The sequence below is a fragment of the Loxodonta africana genome, chromosome 22 (assembly GCF_030014295.1).
Source record: "Loxodonta africana isolate mLoxAfr1 chromosome 22, mLoxAfr1.hap2, whole genome shotgun sequence".
Classification (NCBI taxonomy): Eukaryota; Metazoa; Chordata; class Mammalia; order Proboscidea; family Elephantidae; genus Loxodonta; species Loxodonta africana.
In genome coordinates, this window is record NC_087363.1 from 28,172,639 (window position 1) to 28,192,077 (window position 19,439).

The 19,439-nt window shown below is 49.6% G+C and overlaps 1 protein-coding gene across 1 annotated transcript; it reads right to left on the reverse strand.

Moving 5' to 3' along the window:
* Positions 1 to 13,549: 13,549 nt before the first annotated feature.
* LOC135228450 (zinc finger protein 3) lies at positions 13,550 to 16,406 on the reverse strand. Its single transcript, XM_064274250.1, has 2 exons — positions 16,344 to 16,406; positions 13,550 to 14,212 (listed from the first exon to the last, which is right to left on the reverse strand). The coding sequence occupies exons 1-2, from the start codon at positions 16,404 to 16,406 to the stop codon at positions 13,550 to 13,552; spliced, it is 726 nt and encodes a 241-aa protein (XP_064130320.1).
* Positions 16,407 to 19,439: the final 3,033 nt, after the last annotated feature.

Consider the following 19,439-nt stretch of genomic DNA (forward strand, 5'->3'; position numbering starts at 1 on the left):
ACAACTCATCTCTAAACAACTCTAACCAGGCATATGGAGCTCTTATTCACCATTATAGTCCAGTGTTTACACACTGTCTGGCAGAGAAGGCATTCAATAAATACTTTTTGAATTCATTAATCAGATGCAAAATTTAAAGTTCAAATTCTTCGCATTTTTGAGAAACTGAAGAATGCAAATGCTGTAGATTAAATCCAGATAACAAGCTCTCTGTACGCTCAAAAGGAAGGACCACCTAGCTGGCATATTCCCATCTCTTCACCTCATTCTGTCCAACTGCTGTCTCCCTCAGTATAATGTAAGCTTCATGAAGGAGGGACCTTGTCTGTCTTGTTCACACTGTATCTCCAGCACCTGGAACACTGGCTCACATTCTCACTCAAAGCAACCCTATAGGACAGAGTAGAATTGCCCCATCAGATTTCCTAGGTTGTGATCTCTACAGGAGCAGATCACCAGGTTTTTTTCTCCTATAGCACCACTGGGTGGGTTTGAACCACTGACCTTTCAGTTAGCACCCAAGCACATAACCATTGCAGCACCAGGGTTCCTTTGAGATATATGTTACTTCGTGGGAAATAAAGACTTCTGATAAATCATATTTACCCCCCCCATGCAAAGATACTACATGAAGAATATAGCACAGAGATACTTGTTGCTTTTCTGTGCAAGATATAACTACTCGTATCATTCATAGTTGATTACCCAACATTCATTCTCCCTTTCTTTTTGACATTCTGTCCACATTTTAAAAACAAGGAAAACAGGCTTAGGTGATTAAACCAGCATCTCACTGTAAGCTAATCAGAAAGCCAAAACTTCCAAATCCAAACCCAGTGACCTTTGTGAACTACAGCAGACCACTCCCCTCCCTTCCCATCATTTCAGCTTTCCTTGTCTAGATCTTCTCCTTTTTCCTTACACCATCTCTAAGGTGACCAGGACAACACACACAATTTCAGATCCAATGATAACCATTTTACCAAGGATATTATGGTAAACACTGCCAGTTGCCTATAAAATATCTGTTCTCTTCATCTTCCTTACTAATTAAACCCAATTTTTGTTCAGGTTGGCACTGTGTCCAGATCAAACATGATTTCTCAAACTCCTTTGAAGCTAGAGATGGCCATGTGACACAGTTCTGGCCTAAGCAATATAATAAATAGAGCACTTCTGGACTGGGCTTACAGGAAAGCTGCTGTTTTCCTAATTAAAAAGAACAGATTCAGTTGGCAATTGCCCTCCTTCCTGGAACACAGTTATGAGGCTGGTGATTATATAATCCCAAACGGGATTATAAACACAGGCAAGAAGGATAGGATTTACAACACAATTTTTGCAGGGGGTGGACACAATTCAGTCCATAACAACTGAAAACTTAAGTTTTTTGTCAAAGCAGTTCTTTTTTGTGAGGGCAAAGTTGTGTGTGAGAGCCGAACACTGCAGCCATCTCACTCTGTGCCTGGGGATGAAGCCAATACTTAGAGGTAGGGCTGAGCAAGGGACTCAAATGAAACAGAGCCAGAGCTGCTGGCATAAGCCAACCCTGAAGCCCACCCCACCTTTGGTTATCTGGTAACCTGAAGCAAAACATTTCATTATTGATTAAGCCAGTGAGTTGAGCTTTCTGTTTCTTGAAGTTGAAAACATTCTCTAAAAGAAAAGCTTTTCATTTGCAGTAGCGTTTTCCTAGGCTGACCTCAAGGAAAGACATCCTCTGATTAACCTTCCCATGAAGACACTTGCTCATTCCACTCCCTCACATATGATTTTTTCTAGCCTTGTTTACTCCTCCTTATAAAAGAAAATTCCTTTATGCTGGAACTTTGAGATCCTTGCAGATCTTATGGTCTGAGTGTCCTCCCTATTGCAGCAGTCCCCTTGTTGTTGTTGTTAGGTGCCGTTAAGTCAGTTCCGACTCATAGTGACCCTGTGTACAACAGAACAAAACACCACCCGGTCTTGCTCCATCCTCACAATCTTTGCTATGTTTGAGCCCATTGTTGCAGCCACTGTGTCAATCCATCTCCTTGAGGGTCTTCCTCTCTTTCGCTGACCCTCTATAAAGCATGACGTCCTTCTCCAGTGACTGATCCCTCCTGATAACATGTCCAAAGCGCATGAGACAAAGTCTTGCCTTCCTTGCTTCTAAGGAGCATTCTGGCTGTACTTCTTCCAAGGCAGATTTGTTCATTCTTCTGGCAGTCCATGGTGTATTCGGTGTTCTTCGCCAACACCATAATTGAAAGGCATCAATTCTTCTTCAGTCTTCCTTATTCATTGTCCAGTTTTCAAATGCATATGAGGCGAGTGAAAATACCACAGTTTGGGGACAGGCACACCTTATTCCTCAAAGTGACATATTTGCTTTTTAACACTTAGTTCCCTTACCCCTATTAAAACTATCCTTTTAATAAAGTCTCTCCTTACCTAAGTCCAGATTTGTTTATTTGACAAATCAAGAATCCTTGTAGCTTCACAGCCCATCTTACCTCCATGCAATGGGTTGAAGAGCATCGTCTTGGGAGGCAACCTGATCTTTTACCATCATTGGAGACCTCTATAAGCACCCACCAAAAAAGTGAGCTGTAAAGAGGTGCTTTTGGAGACCTGGTGGCACAGTGGTCAACAGCTTGGTTGCTAACCAAAAGGTTGGCAGTTTAAATTCACCAGCTGCTCCTTGGAAACCCTCTGAGGCAGCTGTACTTTGTCCTATATAGTTGCTATGAGTCGGAATGGAAGGCAACAGTTTTGGTTTTTTAGTTTTAAAGAGGTGCTTTTAGGTTGTAAAAGCAGGTGGGGTTGAATACATCCGTCCCTAAGATTCTTGTGTTTTTCTTTTGCTGTCTGTCGCTCCCCTGTAGATTGTTGCCTGGCCTCCAAAACACTGCAGATTTTTAATTGGCATAGATGGATTGTGGTTTCTCCCGTTCAGAAGTACAAGGCCCAGGTTGGGAGGCGCCGAGATGAGAAGACCTCCGCCATTCCTAGAGCGGTCGGCCCAGGGGCCTGGAAGGCGTCTCGTCCGTGTTGCCGGTGTGGGCACACTCCGTTCAGTTCCAAAGGTCAAGTAAGGACGTTGGTTGTGAGCACTTGGGAGGCAGTGTGTCCCGGTCTGTCGGGCCTGGACCACGCCGGAGCCCTTGGTGAGGAGCGAGACCCGGACCAGAGAAGAACCCAGGCCCGCAGCGGAGCCCACCAGGCTTGCCGGTGGCTGCGACCCGGGGCCACCCCCGTGGGTCGGCTGCCTGCAGTCGGCAGAGGGATGGGCAGGAATCCCCACACCTTCCACCCGCTTGGGCTTAAAGTGCAGTTGGCTTGAGGGGAGAAGTCTTTTGTAAACTTCATAAAGGGTTTGTCTTTGCGTGTGAACTGGGGACCTGGAAACGGGAGTTGTTGGGAGGAAGGTAGCATAGTGGAGGTGGGAGTGAGGGGACTGTGATATTAATCACAGTGTGAGAATCTGAATTAGGCCAGTGGCCAAATCAACAGATTTAAGTAGTATTAAAGAGGCACATCTGCAAAAGAACTCTTTAAAGTGTTGAAAAGCAAAGATGTTGTCTTGAAGACTGAGGTGCACCTGACCCAAGCCATGGTGTTTTCAGTCTCCTCATAGGCATCCAAAACCTGGTGGATGAATAGGGGAAGACTGAAGAATTGACACCTTTGAATTGTGGTGTTGGCGAAGAATACTGAATATACCGTGGACTGCCAAAATAACGAAACAAATTTGTCTTGGAAGAGGTACAACCAGAATGTTCCTTAGAAGCAAGGATGGCGAAACTACGTTTCATATACTTTGGACATGTTATCAGGAGGGATCAGTTCCTGCTGAAGGACATCATGGTAGGTAAAGTCGAGGGCCAGTGAAAAAGAGGAAGACCCTCAACAAGATGGACTGACACAGTGGCTGCAACAGGGGGCTCAAGCATAACATCGATTGTGAGGGTGGCACACAAGTGGACAGTGTTTTGTTCTTATGTACATTGGGTTGTTATGAGTTGGAATGGACTCGACAGCAGCTAATAACAACAACAAAGAGATAAAATGTTAACAGATATCAGTGTAATGCTTAGTGTGCGCCAGGCACTGCTCTAAATGCTTGATTCATTAATGCCCACAACCCTATAAAATAGATACTATTATTATTCCCATATGAAGATACTAAAGCTCAGAGAGGTTAATTTGTCTAAGGTCAAACAAACAGCTAGTAAGTGGCAGAGTGTGGATGGAAACCCAGGCAGTGTGGCATCAGAGTCTGCCCTTAACCACTGTGCTGTAAAGAGGTCTTATGATTGAAGGGCAAGGGAGAGGGAGAAGGTGGGGAATCCCTCAGGTTTCCAGCTTGTGACAGGCTGGATGAGGGTACTATTAGCTGAGATGAGAACAGAGAAGGATTGGGGTTTTGTGGGGAAAGATAATCAGCTTAGCTTTGAACACATTTAGTGATGGCACTTTCCATAATGCATTGGCTAGATGTCTTTGGGGCTAAGGGAGAGGTTGATCAGATGTCAGATTTGGAAGTCATAATTAATAGGTGATGGTTACAACCAGGAGGGTGAATGAGGTCTTTGGGGCAGAGATTACAAGTTAGAGGTTCATGGGCTGGATCAGACTCGTAGATGTGCTTTGGCCTACACAGTTAACTTTTTTTTAAAAATTGAACTAGTTTCCAGCTTTCCATTATTAGATGCTATATACTAGTTAGCGACTCGACGGCACTGGGTACTGGTTATATACTAATCTACTCAGTCCCTGGGTGGCACAAATGGTTAAGGCTCAACTACTAGCCAAAAAGTTGGCAGTTCAAACCCACCCAGAGGTATCTCAGAAGAAAGGCCTGGCAATCTTCTGAAAGGTCAGCCTTGAAAACTCTATGGAGCAGTTCTACTCCACACACATGGCGTTGCCACGAGTCAGAATCAACAGCAGCTAAACAATATATCCAAATCTACGTTTGTGGTGTTTCTTTAGAAGCCAGAAGCTCTGGCAATACTTGGCTCACATTCCCTCAGGGGATTTATGTGCTAGTTGAAGCAACATGCATCCCCTTTTGATGAGCACGCACTCCAGTTACACTCAGTCCTCACCATGCCCTTATGTTCTGTACAGCCCTGCTTGTTTTGTTCCTTTACAGTAGCTGCCTGGCCCCTAAGGTATTCAGTCTTTACCCTCTCACTAGTGAGATCCCATATAGAGTGAGAAAAAAAGCAAGTTAAGATTGCATCCTAGGGCTACTGTCATGCAAGCACGTGGGAGTCAACAAAGCAGCTTGGGGAAGACAGTTTACAGTTGGTTGACGGATGTCCGAAAGAGAAGTACAAACTATTCTTTCCGAAGAGTGATGTCTTAGTTATCTAGTGCTGCTGTAACAAATACTACGAGTGGATGGCCGTAACAAAGAGAAGTTTATTCTCTCACAGTCCAGTAGATTAGAAGTCCAAATTCAGGGCGCCGGCTCCAGGGGAAGACTTTCTCTCAGCTCTGGAGGAAGGTCCTTGTCATCAGTCTTCCCTTGGACTGGGAGCGTCTCAGTGCAGGAACCTCAGGTCCAAAGGACACACTCTGCTCCCAGCACTGCTTTCTTGGTGGTATGAGGTCCGTCTGTCTCTCTGCTTGCTCCTCTCTTTTATATCTCAAAAGAGATTGGTTTAAGACACTATCTAATCTTGTAGATCTCATCAATATAATTGCCACTAATCCATCTCATTACATCATAGCGATAGGATTTACAACACATAGGGAAATCACATCAGATGACAAAATGGTAGACAGTCATACAATACTGGGAATCGTGACCTACCAAGCTGACAGATATTTTTGGGGACACAATTCAATCCATGGCAGGTGGGAAAAAGATGAGGCCCTAGCTTGAGAGGAACAAGTGTCAAGGGAGGGTTGTTGTAGAATAGGTGAGATTTCAGCATGCTTATAGGTAGCTAGGAAAGAGGAAAGAGTGAGCAACTAGCAGTGCAACAGAGAGAGAAAGTAGATAATTACTGGAGTTTTCTGAGGAATCTGGAGAGGTGGGATTCACAGCTCAAGTGAGAGACTTGGCTTTGAACAGAAATGGACACCCACTCCTTGAGAATTTTCCTCAGTCAGGACCTCTTTCCAGAAGCTTCATCTCCCTCCATAGCTTAGTCTCCACAGGCCACAGAACTCTCACCATGTCACCCTGGGGGGAACCCACTGAAAGGATGGAAAGCCATTGCTGGTAGCAGATTGCAAAGCTGAGCGGGCAGAATTGATGGGAAAGGTTCCCATTATTTTCTTTTGTTCTTCCCAACATTTGTCCGAATATTCAGAAATTTTAGAGCCACTGTAAGTTCCTCCCCTGGGTTGTTTTGTCTTGTCCCTGCACCCCCTCCCCGCACCCCCCACCCCCTGCCCCAGCCACCACAGCCTTACTCATCTCTTTCCTCTCTGGTAGCAGCAGTGGCGTCAGCTCCCCCAATCTCCTGTCCCTTTGCTCCTGACACCCAGTGGGACAAGCAACCAAAGTAAGCCTTGGCAGTGGAAAAGAGGAAAAGACCCAGATCTGCTGTTCTCTGAGGCCGTCTGCCGATTGGGCTGATTCGTGCATCTTGTATACAGAGGGTCCTGTCATCCTAGAGCCAGGGGTTTTGTTTTTAATTTTTTCTACAAGTCATAGAAAATGAGGGCTGGAAGGAACTGGAGGGAGAACCTAGTCCAGCAGTGTTCTGCAAAAGTGCCTCTGGGACATCCTGGAGGGCTCTCAGGCAGCTAAGCAGGTAGATTCTGGGCCCCCTGCTCATACTTTCACCAGAGCAACTGTGGATTTTATATACCAAAATTTATGAAAAAAAGTGCCAGATTTATTAAAAAAAAAAAAAAATTGGGGCCGGGGGGAGGCTTCTGCTAAGCAAAGTTGTGGTGGACAACCAGCAGTTTCAGTCCTAGGCTTTTTTAGAAATTGAGATTCAGGGCCTAGCACTGATGAAGGGCCTTGGTTATCTGGGCCTAGAGCCCTGGGGGCCCCTGGTCAGCCATTTCTCCTTGTCAACAACGGTTTCTGATGTCTTCTTCCTTAGGTGACCACTCCTTGCCAGTCCAGGGGCCACTGAATTTCAGGTTTCGCAGGGCAGGTCCTCACCAGAGTGAGGGTTATGGTGACAGTAATGGCGATGAGGGAGCCCGTTTCACAGAGGCAGGACCTGGGGCAGTGAAATAGGAAGAGGATAACAGGGATGCCTGGGACCAGGTGAAGACCCAGGCCAGGGTGGCAGGGGGTAGGAGGAGTGGGTGGGGGTGATCTCCAGACAGGCCTCAATAGGCCAGGATAGCATGAGCTACAGGAGGTGAACTGTGGGCTGGGACCTCCGAAGGTACCAACACAAATCTGTGGGCTCTCTGTTGTTCAGAAGCCAGCGAGAACTTGCCCCATGCAAATTCCAGACCTTTTAAATGAAGTGTAAAGGCCTCAGCCTGGGCTTTCCAGGCCCTACCTGATTGACTCTGCTCTTAGCTTCATCTTCCACTGCTCCCCAAGTAATAACACTGCCAGTCCTCTTCCAACACGCTCTGCCTTTCCACTTTTGTGTCTTTGCTCTTTCTGCTGCCTTTATTGGAAAAAGTCCGACCTCCAGGCTCTCTTAACACTATGAAATCCCAGCTCTTTTCAAGACCCAGCCCAAATGCCAATTCCCTTAAACAATTGCTCTTGTCCTCTTGACCTGCAGGGATCTTTCCCTCCCCAGCCTTCCCTTATTTCACTTTGCCTTGTACTTTCTTTACATAACTGTCAGCCCACTTGATTTTGAGTTCCTGGGGGACAGGCCAAGTCTTAGCTAGCTAATACTCTTAGTTAACCTGGGACTACACTTGAGAGCAGTGCCTTTTCCTCCCTCCCATCCTTGCCACTCCCTAGGGAAAAGAGGACAAGGGTTTCTGACCTTCTCATGAGACCTGGGTCTCCATGTTCTTTCCTTGATTGCACCACGCTCCGTAGTCTCAGTGGCAGAACTGCTCTTGGAATTTTCTTCTTCAAGCCCCATCCTCTCAGAGGATTTTCTGAGGCTGGTTGGCTGATGCTGCTCCTACCTAATACTGAGGCAGGGGCAGACATGGGCAGAAGGGGGTGCCAGGAAGCCTGACGGCCTTGGGAAGGGGGAGCAGCCATGTGATAGGTCCTGAGGGGGACTGTGATTCTAAAGGTTCACAGGAGAGAGGAGACCTGGGTGCTGGGCCAGCTCCACCATCTGCCTGCTGTGGTACATGGGCAGGTCGCTTCATTACAAGTCACATCCATTACTACTATGAAATGAAGAGGGACCGCCAACCTCCTCTCAGTCCCAGACTCTCTTAGCCATGGGAATTAAAGTCAATCCAGTACCCCCTCTCTTGTCCTCTGACCCTGTACAGTGGTTCCCGTCATCTCTCTTCTGAGGTTTGGCTTCTAGCTCCTACCTCGGAAGACCTGCCTGGGCAGGAGCCAGTGACAACAGCCCAAGGATAGAGCCTTCAGTTTCCATCTCTACCTGGTGGCAGCAGCTGCTCACCTGAGCCCCATTTGGCACCTGCTCTGAAAGCCTCAGAATGTGAGGCTGGCACTGCATGGGAATGACCGGGGTCTGGCCCCTGCCACCCCTGCCGTTCAGGGTTGCCTGCCTCTGCAGAAGCAATGGGGTCTGTGCTCACCCTCCGTGCTGGGAAGGGTCTGCAGCCTTAGGGATTTCTGAGGCTCCTTCAGCCTCTGTATCAAATGTTTCCTAGTCAGACACAGCTGCAAACAAAGTACATCTTCACAGTAACTCTGAGAACTCGTTTTCTGTGCTGTCTTTGGGCTCCGGAGGATGCCCTACATTCGGGAGTGTCTTTACGTTCTGAGGCTCATCAAGTGTGAACAGAATGAGCGGGTGAGGGACTTTCTTAAAAGAATGTGTGTGGCTGACTTCAATAATGATTGTAAAGAGAATGAGAGGTGGTTCCAATGCATGAATGAGAGAGGAAAGTTTTAAAGTGCAAATAGAGATTAGAGGGTAATGGAAAGAATGACAAGAGCTGAGGGAGAATGAGGAAGAAAGCAGAAGGGAAGAGGAGAATTGAGGGGTGGGAAAGAATGCATAAGAGAAGGAATGAGAAGAGCAAAAAGAGGAGGAAAAAACCAGAAGGGAAGCTGATCTGTTCCATTGCCACCACCTCCAGACCCAGCGTCCCTTTCCAAGCAAGCGCATCTTCAGCAGAAGTATGAAAATTCTCCCCCAAGTCTGTACATCTCAAGTTCCCCACAGCACAGGACTGCCTCCTGATTTCTAGGTGGCTATTTCAGAATCCAGCAACACTCGTGAGGGCTGCCCGGCTCTTTATGGTACAGCGGCTCAGAAACAACACGGACAAGGAGAGGTGTGAGCAGTCCCCACAGAACATGGACAAGGAGAGGTGTGAGCAGTCCCCTGAATGTGGCCTGTTCCCTGGCCATAATCAGGAGGTCTTTATAACCCACCAGAGCTTCACGCTGACGAAAAGGAATGTTCCCATCCTTTTAGTGAATGCTAAGCCTTGCTGCCGCTGCCCCCGCTCCCACCCCTGCTCACCCTTCCTTCCCCGCTGCCTGCTGGCATTTTTCTTTCATAGCTACATCAAGCAAACAAAAAACCAAACCAGTTGCCAACGAACTGGCTCCAACTCACGGTGACCCCATACGTATCAGAGTAGAATTATGTTCCACAGGCCTTTCTTCTGAGGTGCCCCTGGGTAGACTCAAGCCACCTTCCAGTTAGCAGCCAAGCACTTAGCCATTTGTGCTACCCCGAGACTCTCAGCAGCCACATTAGGAATGCCCTAGACATGTAAATGTCATGAATGTCTAGACTATGTTAGTATCACTTGAGGATGTTTTCCCTCTCCATCATAGGAAACAGGTGATGTTTCCATTTTCTGTATCTTTTGTTAGGTTATGAGGTCAAGTCTGAGGCTGAGCAATTGGTTCCAAAGCAGGAAGTATCAGAGGAAACAGACATACATGGAACCACCTCCAGAGAACTTCAGCACAACAATCCCCAAGAGTGCAGGACTGGAGGATTCAGAAATTGGGATGACATGCCAGGGAGATGTTGAGGACGAGGAGCAGAAATTTAAAGCCAGCAGAAATCAAGGATGCAAAAATCATCCCAGAGAAGAAAAGTCAGATGTATAAGGAATTTGAGAACTGCTTTAACCTAGGTTCAGAGAGCATTTCACATCTGAGAATCGAGAGGGAGCAGAGCAAGGAGCCAGTTTCAGAAGATGAAACACAAGTGGCAGCAAGTGAGAGGCCTCCCAGTCCTGCCCTGGAGCAGCCAGGTTTAGAGACATCCCAGAAGGGCAGGGGAGTGCTGGGAGGCAGCAGGGAGGCTGGCGGGACCCAGAGCAAGGAGAAGGGAGAAGGTTTCCAGGCATGCCGCCCTCACGGATGGAAATGCCCTTGACAGGGAAAAAAGACCAAAAATCTACCTAGGAGAGAAACCCTTCATCTGTCAGGGGTGTGGAAAACCTCACAGTGCACCAGAGAACTCACACCAGGGAGAGCCCTTTCCTATGCATTAAGCACAGAAAAGACTTCAGTCAGAGGTCCCGCCTCATCCCACGTCGGAGGATCCACACTGGCAAGAAACCCTAAGAGTGCCAGAAATGCAGGCAGACCTGCAGCCAGAGCTGAACTCAGTGCTCTTTGGGGCATCCACACTGGGGAGACAATTTTTGAATGTGGTGAGTGCAGCCAAGCCTTCAGCCAGAGCTCCAGCCTTACCATCCATCAGAGGGGCCACACAGGGGAGAAGCCATTTGAGTGCAATGAGCGTAGCAAAACCTTCAGTTATAGCTCATACCTTATTGTGCATCACAGAATCCACACTGGGGAGAAACCCTGTCAGTGTAATGAGTGTGGAAGAGCCTTTGGGCAGAGCTCCCATCTTATTCTCCATCAGGCAACTCACGCCCAGAAGAAACCCCAGCTAGCTCCCTGGGTTAGTGCTGCATGCTAGCGAGTGCTCATTCTGTTCTGTGTTCCATGTTCCTGTGCTAGCACAGGAACAGGCTAACATAAATACTAGGAAGTGAGTGAGAGTGTATGGACTGTTCCCCACTGCTGGAAATCCAGACACACATACTTCTTGCTTAATTTTCTCGTCTTCATTTTGTATGTGTGTCTCCAATCAGATTTTTAGTTGCAAGAGGTAGATGCAAGGTCCTCTCTCCATTTTGACAGGTGTCTAGAACATTGCCAGCATAGACCCAGAGGGAGAAGGGACACACACGGGAGGGAAGGGTGGGTCAGAATGGGGCAGGTGTTGGGGATTTTAACTCTATGGTGTCCTGGTAATTCTTTCCTGTGGAGCACCTTGGCAGTTCACAGAGATGTCAGATTGAAAGGGCTGGAGATGTGGAATTGGGCAGAGTCCCCTAAGACTTGGGAGTGTGGGGGCTCAGTAAGAGTGTGAGAGTCCCAAGGGAAAGTGTGTGTTGCAGGTACTGCTTATTTATTCAGGCACGGGGCACAGCTGCACAGGGGCATTTGGCCCTCCATTCGGGGATCCCCCAGGAATCCCACCTCTGTTCAGCAGTTTGGTTATGGCTTCAGGGGTCTTCTCCAAAATACGAATACCCAGAAGTTTTGATTGCTGTCCAGCCTGGCACTCACCTCCCCCTTGCCAGAGCCAGACTCTGCAGCTACTCTGCCTGGGTTTGAAACCCTTTTCCACCACTTACTGCATGCCCATGGGCAAGTTTCTTCACCTACCTCTCTGCCTCAGTAGACATTCCCCTCTGTAAAATGGTGGTAGTAACTATCTACCTCAGGCCTCACACAGAGGAACATCGGAGGGAGGGAAGACAAGATGGGGTATCTCTTCTGTCTGCTGCCTCCTGGCTTTGGCACCTCGGTCCGGCAGTGCCTCATCTCTCTGTTTCTAGAGCTCCTGCCAGGCGCCCAACTGATACTGCTGTGAGCCAGGGGACTGGGTGCCTTGGACTGTGTGTTTGTTTACTAGATCAGGCCATATTGGCATTTTAAGCTAAACTCTGCTTCACACGCTGGCATTCTCTTTATTTTTAAAACTTTCACATTACAAAAGGAGACCGTGCTAGAAGGGGTTTTGGACTCACTGAAACCCTACAACTCATGCAGCGTGAACACGACCAAGCAACAAGAGCATGAACGGACCTGCCATCTTGTCTTTTCGAGCCAAGACAGCCCTGTGCTCCCAACCTGCTCCAAGCTTCCTAGGCAGACTCTTCTCTGCCCCCATCAGTTGGAAATCCTAACCACCCTTGGAGGCTTAGCTCAAATGCCGCCTTCTTCATGACTCACCTTCCTCTTCCCCACAATGAGCTGCAGCTCTGATCCCATTCAGCACGTTCTGCCTTCTGTTGGTCTTTCCCTGCTGGACTCTGAGTTCTGAAGGACCAGGAACAGGCCTGGTTCACTGTGGATTCCTTAACTACCTAACATGATGCCTTTTATGCAAAAAGTGCTCATTGAGTGTCTGCTGAATGATGGGCAGAGACTAAAGTGAGGTGCGGTACGCTCCGCTGGCTAGGCAGGGGCACCTGCTGGAGCTGCAGACGTCTGACAGACCAACTACCTGGCCTTCTCTGTCTGCTTCCCATGCACTCTTCCTGCCTCCTTTTCCTCCCTTTTTGCTCATTTACCCTGAGTCACCACCAGCTTAATCCTCCCAATACCTTTCTCTCCCCCCTCAGTCCCCATTCTGAAACCAACGATGGCCTTGTGCCTTCTGAAATCGCAGGTGTCACGGAAGACAGCTCACAGCCCTGCATGTCCAACTCCTTCATGTGGACACCGTGCTCGGAGCACACAGCGTACCAGGGTCACACTAATACAGGCGCCCAGTACTGTGGGCAGGACTTCAGCTTTGGTTTGCAGCACCCACACACCAGGGCTTTTGACCTGAACCCTCCTGCCTCCCCATGGGCATCTCAGGCCAGCCACTCCTACCCATCGAGTCGATTCTAACTCATAGCGACTCTACAGGACAGAGCAGAACTGCCCCACAGGGTTTCCAAGGCTATAATCTTTAAGGAAGCAGACTGCCACATCTTTCTCCCTCGGAGAGGCTAGTGGGTTCAAATGACCGGCCTTTTGGTTAGCATTCAAGCACTTAACCACTGCGACACCAGGGTTCCTTCTGCCACTCCTAGTGACCCCATATCCAGTCTCTCCCCTCACTGGGACCCAGCTGGACTCATTCCTGGACACTTTCTTATTCTAGTTCCCTCCCTAGGCTGCCCAGTGCCAACCCATTCTCCCAGAGTCGACCCAATGAGGCCTCACCCAGTGTCCCCCTCCACCCTGATCCCACTTTCTCTGCACATACCTTGGCACTTCTTCAAGCTATGTCGCCTAATGTTCTCTGGTCATTTGTGTGTCTCTATGCATGTGTCTTGTCTCTCCAAAGACACTAGGAGAACCTCACGGGCACCTGCCTTAGCCCTGATGGTGGCTCCTGGCACAGAACCAGGTTGATGACCAGAGCTCAGCCTCCTCTGACTTGGACCCAGCATTGAAGCTGACGCTTTGACCCCATCAACACTGGGTTCTCGCCAGGGATGGCAACTGGTACTTCTTGCCGGCATGAGTGGTCTGGTGGAAGATGAGATGGGAGCTCTGGCCGAAGGCCTTCTCACACTGTGTGCAGTGATAGGGCTTCTCACCTGTGCGGGTCCGCTGGTGCATGAGGAGGTAGGAGCTGCAGGTGAAGGCCTTGCTGCACTGGAGGCACTCATAGGGCTCCTCGCCGTGCGGCTCCGGCGGTGCACCAGGAGGCAAGAGCTGCCGCTGAAGGTACGCCAGGAGGCTGGCGTCCTGACTGAAGGCCTTGCCGCAGGTGCCGCAGACATAGGACTTCTCCCTCATGTAGACCCTCTGGTGTGGAATCAGGCACGAGCTGCGCGTGAAGGCCTTCCCACAGTCCCCGCACCCGAAACGCTTCTGCCCCGTGTGGATTCTCTGATGTATGATGAGCGTGGAGCTATGGCCGAAGGCCTTGCCGTGCTCAGGGCATGTGTAGAGATTCCTCCTGGGGGTGCAAGAGCAAACATCTCCCCCAGGCTCTCTATAGCTCAGGCCTCTCTCTCCTGGGAGGCGCTGCTTTTCTCCTGCTGTGGCCTGTCTGATGCCTGGCTTGTCCTTCCTTGCTCGCTTGTCTGTAGGCTGTTCTGAAACCTCAGCTCCCAGCACCTTCCTTCCCTGGCCTCCCCAAATGCACAGTCCAAAAGATACAAATAGAATCAGCTTTATATTTCTGGACAGGAAACGTGAGATTATATAGGGATTTGAGGAAACCCAATAAAAGGCACCCCTCTTTCAAGAAGCAATAAAGCATTGGGGCCAAGAGTGTGGTTTCTGGAGCCAGACTGCCTGGGGCCAAATCCTGCCTCTGCCACTGACAAGCAGTTACTTGGTCTCTCTGTGCCTCAGCTTTCCAAACTATAAAATGGAGTAATACTAGTACCTATTTTTCATGGTGATGTGAATAAAATTAATGTGTATAAAAAGTGTTTAGGTAAGTGTTGTTGTTAGCTGCTGTCCAGTCGGTCTCAGACTCATGGTGACCCCACGCACAATGGAATGAAATGATGCCTGGTTCTTTGCCGTCCCCATGATCGGTTGCTGACCGGACTGCTGTAATCCATAAGGTTTTCATTGGTTGATCTTCAGAAGTAGGTCGCCAGGCCTCTCTTCCTAAACCAGTTGCCATTGAGTTATTTCTGATTCATGGAGACCTGTATGTGTCAGAGTAGAACTGTGCTCCATAGGGTTTGTTTGTTTTTTTAATTGTGGAAAAAACATACATAACAAAACATGCCAGCTCAACAATTTCTACATATACAGTTCAGTAATATAGATTTATTACATTCTCTGTGGAGTTGTTAATGGCTGAGTTTTTGGAAACAGATCACCAGACTTTCTTCTGAGCAGCCTTTGGATGGACTCAAACCTTCAACCTTTCAATTGGCAGCCGAGCACGTTAACCAAGAGTGTTAACTATTTGCACCACCCAGGGGCTCCAGGCAAGTGTTAGCTACTGTATAATTCTCTGCTTGAGTCCTGTACCAATTGAGAAGTAAGACATGGGGAGACTAGAATGTTATGTAGAAAAGCTGATATTGGTGAATGTGGCTTAGATCTGCAGGCAAGCAGGGCTACCAACACTGAACTCCAGGATTAGACGGCAATAACCACCCAGTGACAGGCAGCGCCGGGCTGCCATGGTTTAGCTCCTGTAAAACTTACAGCAAGGAAGAAAAGGGCAGAAGTCATGGTCTCTTTAGACGTCTGGATGCTAAGGGGGAGGAGAAAGGAGAGGACTTGCTCTTCAAAGCCCTTTTTTGCCCTGCGCAAGAGTGAGTGAGGGGTCAGAGAGAGGCCACAAGTGTCACACCAGAAAGCTCCCTGAAATATCAGGAGTAGGGAAGCAGAGTACTTAAACTCATATTTTTTCTACACTTTCACCATGGTATCAGGTAAAGAAAAACAAAAAAAGGGAAGGCAAGGCCTGCAGAGAAAAAGACTGCCAAGCCAGCAGGCAGACAGGGATATCTTGAGACTGGCCCAGCAGCAAGTAGGGTGGTCAGAGGACCACAGAAAGCTAGCACTGGAAGGGCCTGGAATGTGACAGTGGGGTCCTGGGAGTCAAGTAGCTTGACCAAGTCCTCTCAGGTAGCTAGGGTGAGGTGGGACAAGAACTCACAACTCCTGAGAAAGAACTCAGGGATCCATCAGATAAAGGGGAAGAAGGGATAACAAGGGAACCACCTGAAGAGAAGGGAAGTCAACTAGCCAACAGGTATTGAGGGCTTGCTTGGTGGGTAAGGCAGACAGGTGTGGCCCACCAACCTCACGGTCCACAAGCTTAGTTTAGCCAAGTAGACAAAGGACGAGCACATGCAAATGGACAAGCAGATACTCTGCAGGGGTAGGGAGAGACACATATGGGTCCCTTTCCACCCTCAAACTACAGGGAATGGAGCAGGAAAGGAGGAACGTGCCCTAGGAGGTTCTGGGGAAGCAGCTCAGGCTTTTGCTTCTGGGAGGGCTGCAGAAGCTTGAGAAGAAACTATCTGGGTTCAGAGGGGAACTCGAAAGAGTGTGAAAGTGCTAAGGGCGCTCTTTAGTACAGCTGTCCAGCTTCTTCCCTTTGGATACGGGAGACCCAAGAAAGGGAAGACTCAGGTCCAGCCCTGGGAAAGGGTGTTACCTGGTCAAACTCTTCTTGGCCAGAGACCGCCCCAACACAGCCCAGCTCCAGTTTTCCTGCTGGTCTTATTCCTATTCCTCCTCACCCTTCTCAGGTGCCCGGAACTCTAATCTTACTCACACTCCCCAGCACACACATTTCCTGCTTCATGTCTTTCCCCTCATCCTTCTTATGCCCTACCATGCCCGCTCCTCATCCTTCTTTCACCAAAACTGCTCACCCACTCACCCATCCAATCCATCCATCCATCCCCTCTGTCCATCCACCCACCTGCTCATCGCCCATCTATCCATCCATCCATTCCTCCATCCACCAACCCCCTCTGTCCATCCACCCACCTGTCCATCACCCATCCATCCATCCATCCGTCTGTCCGTCCATCTGTCCATCCATCCACCCATCCACCCACCAACCCCCTCTGTCCATCCACCCACCTGCCCATTGCCCATCCATCCATCCAGGCCTCATTCAAATCACTTCCTCCAGGGAGTCGCCCTCCTCCTCTGCCCCCTCTTCTCTCCTTGGCCACAGTCTGCCACTCAACACCACTACTTTGGCAATGACCTCATACATCATGGCAATTAGGTTTCTTCTTGTCATATGGCCATCTTATCTCCCCAGCTAGGTTGTGAGTTTCTCCAGGGCAGCCACTGGGTCCTATTATGCCATGTGAATTCTTCACCTGAGGTTCAGTGCGGGTCACTTTGTGGACACAAGGATGGGCTGATATAGCCCCCGCCCTCAGATCTGTTCAGGGCGCCAGGGACAGAAGCAAGGAAACATGCTTCTGTTTCTGCTGTCCTCGGGACCCAGACGGCACAGTATTAGTGTACATCTGGCGTTTCTTGGGAAGGCTCTGAACGGCAACCACTGGGTCCTATTATGCTGTGTAGAATTCTTCACCTGGGGCCTATTTCTGAGAGGTGGAGGACAAAGCCTGATGGAGAGCAGTCTGTCTGGCTGAGGCCAGTCACCCCTCCAGCAGCATTTTTCTAACAGTGGCCCTCGGGGCAGGGTCCAGATGAGTCCCAGGCAGCAGGTGGCCTTGGAGGGCTGAAGTCAGAGACACCTCCCCTGCTCTCAGATAGGTTTTCTTATTCCTGAGCTCATGCTGTTGTCACCAGAACCAGTCTGAGACCTGGAAAGATATGTCAGAGAGAAGTCCACTGCTGGACTTGGGAGGGAAGCTAAAGAGAATGAAAGTTCTAGCCCTACCTTCTCCCCTTCACTTGGCTGGGGGGGCAGCAGGGAGAGCCCATCGTAAGTGCAAGGCAAACTTTCTGGAAGGTCTTGGACTTGAAGGCAAAAAGGCATCTACAGAACAGTCATTTCCAGGAGGGGAGGCTGGCCTCATCTAGCCCACACAAGCTTCCCTGCCAGAGAGTACGCCATCTCTTCCTGCAGGGTGGAGCCACCCTGGTTAATAATCCCACTGATGCCATGTGACTGGATGGTCTACAGCCTGGTCCTATCTCCAGTCTCCTTCAATGCACACCACCCTGTGAAGGTGGCAGGGTAGGAAATGATGCCCCATTTGACAGGTGAGGAAATTGACTCAAAGTTTTGTGACTTCTTTCAGATGACCCAACTAGTCAGAGGCAGAGCAGGTCCTAAAGGCCCCTCATGGTGGGCTGGTGCTCAGCACCTGGACACTGAGTCAGTAAGGGAGGAATGAGCCCAGTGTATCTCTCAAAGTTCAGGGCCCATGCCCCACCAGGGAACAAAGAATGGCTTGTCCGAGGACCAGAAGACGAGTTCCCACCCCTACCCTGGCCACCTCTGGTCCTTCTACTACTCTCTTTTAGGGCCAGCCCATCTCCCACCTCTCAACTTCAGCTGTGGCCCATCAAGCTTCAAGGGGAAATGCCTGCCCTCAGCCTTGGCACTGGTGTTCCCAAGGCCAGCGCCATGGGCCCGAGGTTCTGCCTCCTTTAGGCTCACAGGGCTTGGCCTCATTTATGTGCATCTCATTCTCGCTCCACCCCAAGAATCGGCAGAAAGTCTTATGTGTTCCCAATGCCAGCTTCCTTAGGCTCAGAGGGTGTCATCTGCTGTAGGACAGTAAATACTGTTAACTGGAGATATGACCCATCTCATGACACCAGCTCTTAAAGGAGGCAAGGCCAGCCAGCCTTGGGACCAGACTCCCTGTGAACACAGCTCATGACAGTGAGTACCCATCTCTCCAATGGCCCAGTGGTACCCAGTAGGGTGAAAGGCAAGAGAGGTGCTCCAGCCCACCCCAGCCTCTGGAAACCACCTGGCCTTGTGCTCCTGCCTCAGAAAGACTTGGGTTGGGGTATAAGGAATTGACCCAGGCCCTGCGAGAGACTCTAAGTTCCTGTGACAGCTCTTCAAAGTGTCGTCTGGCTCACTCTTCAGCACAGCTGCCCCTGAGACTCAATTCTAAACAGACTCCACCTTTACAATCTCCCTCCCTGACCTGTTGCCTGTCCCCTCATCTACCGGGGCCTCTGCTTATTTATCAGCTTCCAGTAGGTTTAGTGTAACTCTCCAAGGATGGGTGATGGGGAATCCAGCCTAGCTCAGCAGACTGTGCCCTGCTGAGGCCTTTGCTGGCTTCTGTCTCAGCCCAGCTCAAGGGCAACCAGCAGGGGAAAGGGCTCTAGAGGAGGGTCACCTAGCAGCTCCTCACACTGATATCTAGGCTCCTGTGTAAGGCAGTCAGCTGGAACTGCACCCCAGGTTAAACTGTGGAAGCAAACCTGTTTTCCCAGTCAGGAAAGCTTGGTTGTCTCATCCATGCCTCCCCTGTCCTCCAGCAAGAACGTGGCAGGGTTGTGGCAGGCCTGTGCAGCCCGGCAGCCCTTTCAGAGTTACAAAGCCGTTTCATACCCTTCATTTCGTCCCATCTTCATGCTGGGCAAGGGGGTCAGGAAGGGCCCATCTGACTTAGGGCCTTGTCCTGGGTTAAGTAAGGGGCAGGGCCAGTCTAGAATGCCCTCTTCCCCACCGCAATGTTTGGGAAAATAATCTTGCCGCCAGAAGCATCGCCTGGTTCATGCCCACCCACCCAAAGCCCGAGAAAGCAGCTGGGCAAGACAAGGGACAAAGGGTCTTGTTAGGAGCCAGAGACCTGCGGAGAGACTTAAAGACCCTCCCCTCACCGTGCAGCGCATACTTGTTCCTCCCTCCCCCCAGTGCCAAAGCTCAGTCTCGGAAACCGCCTTCCTTCCCATGCCCTTCCCCAGAGCT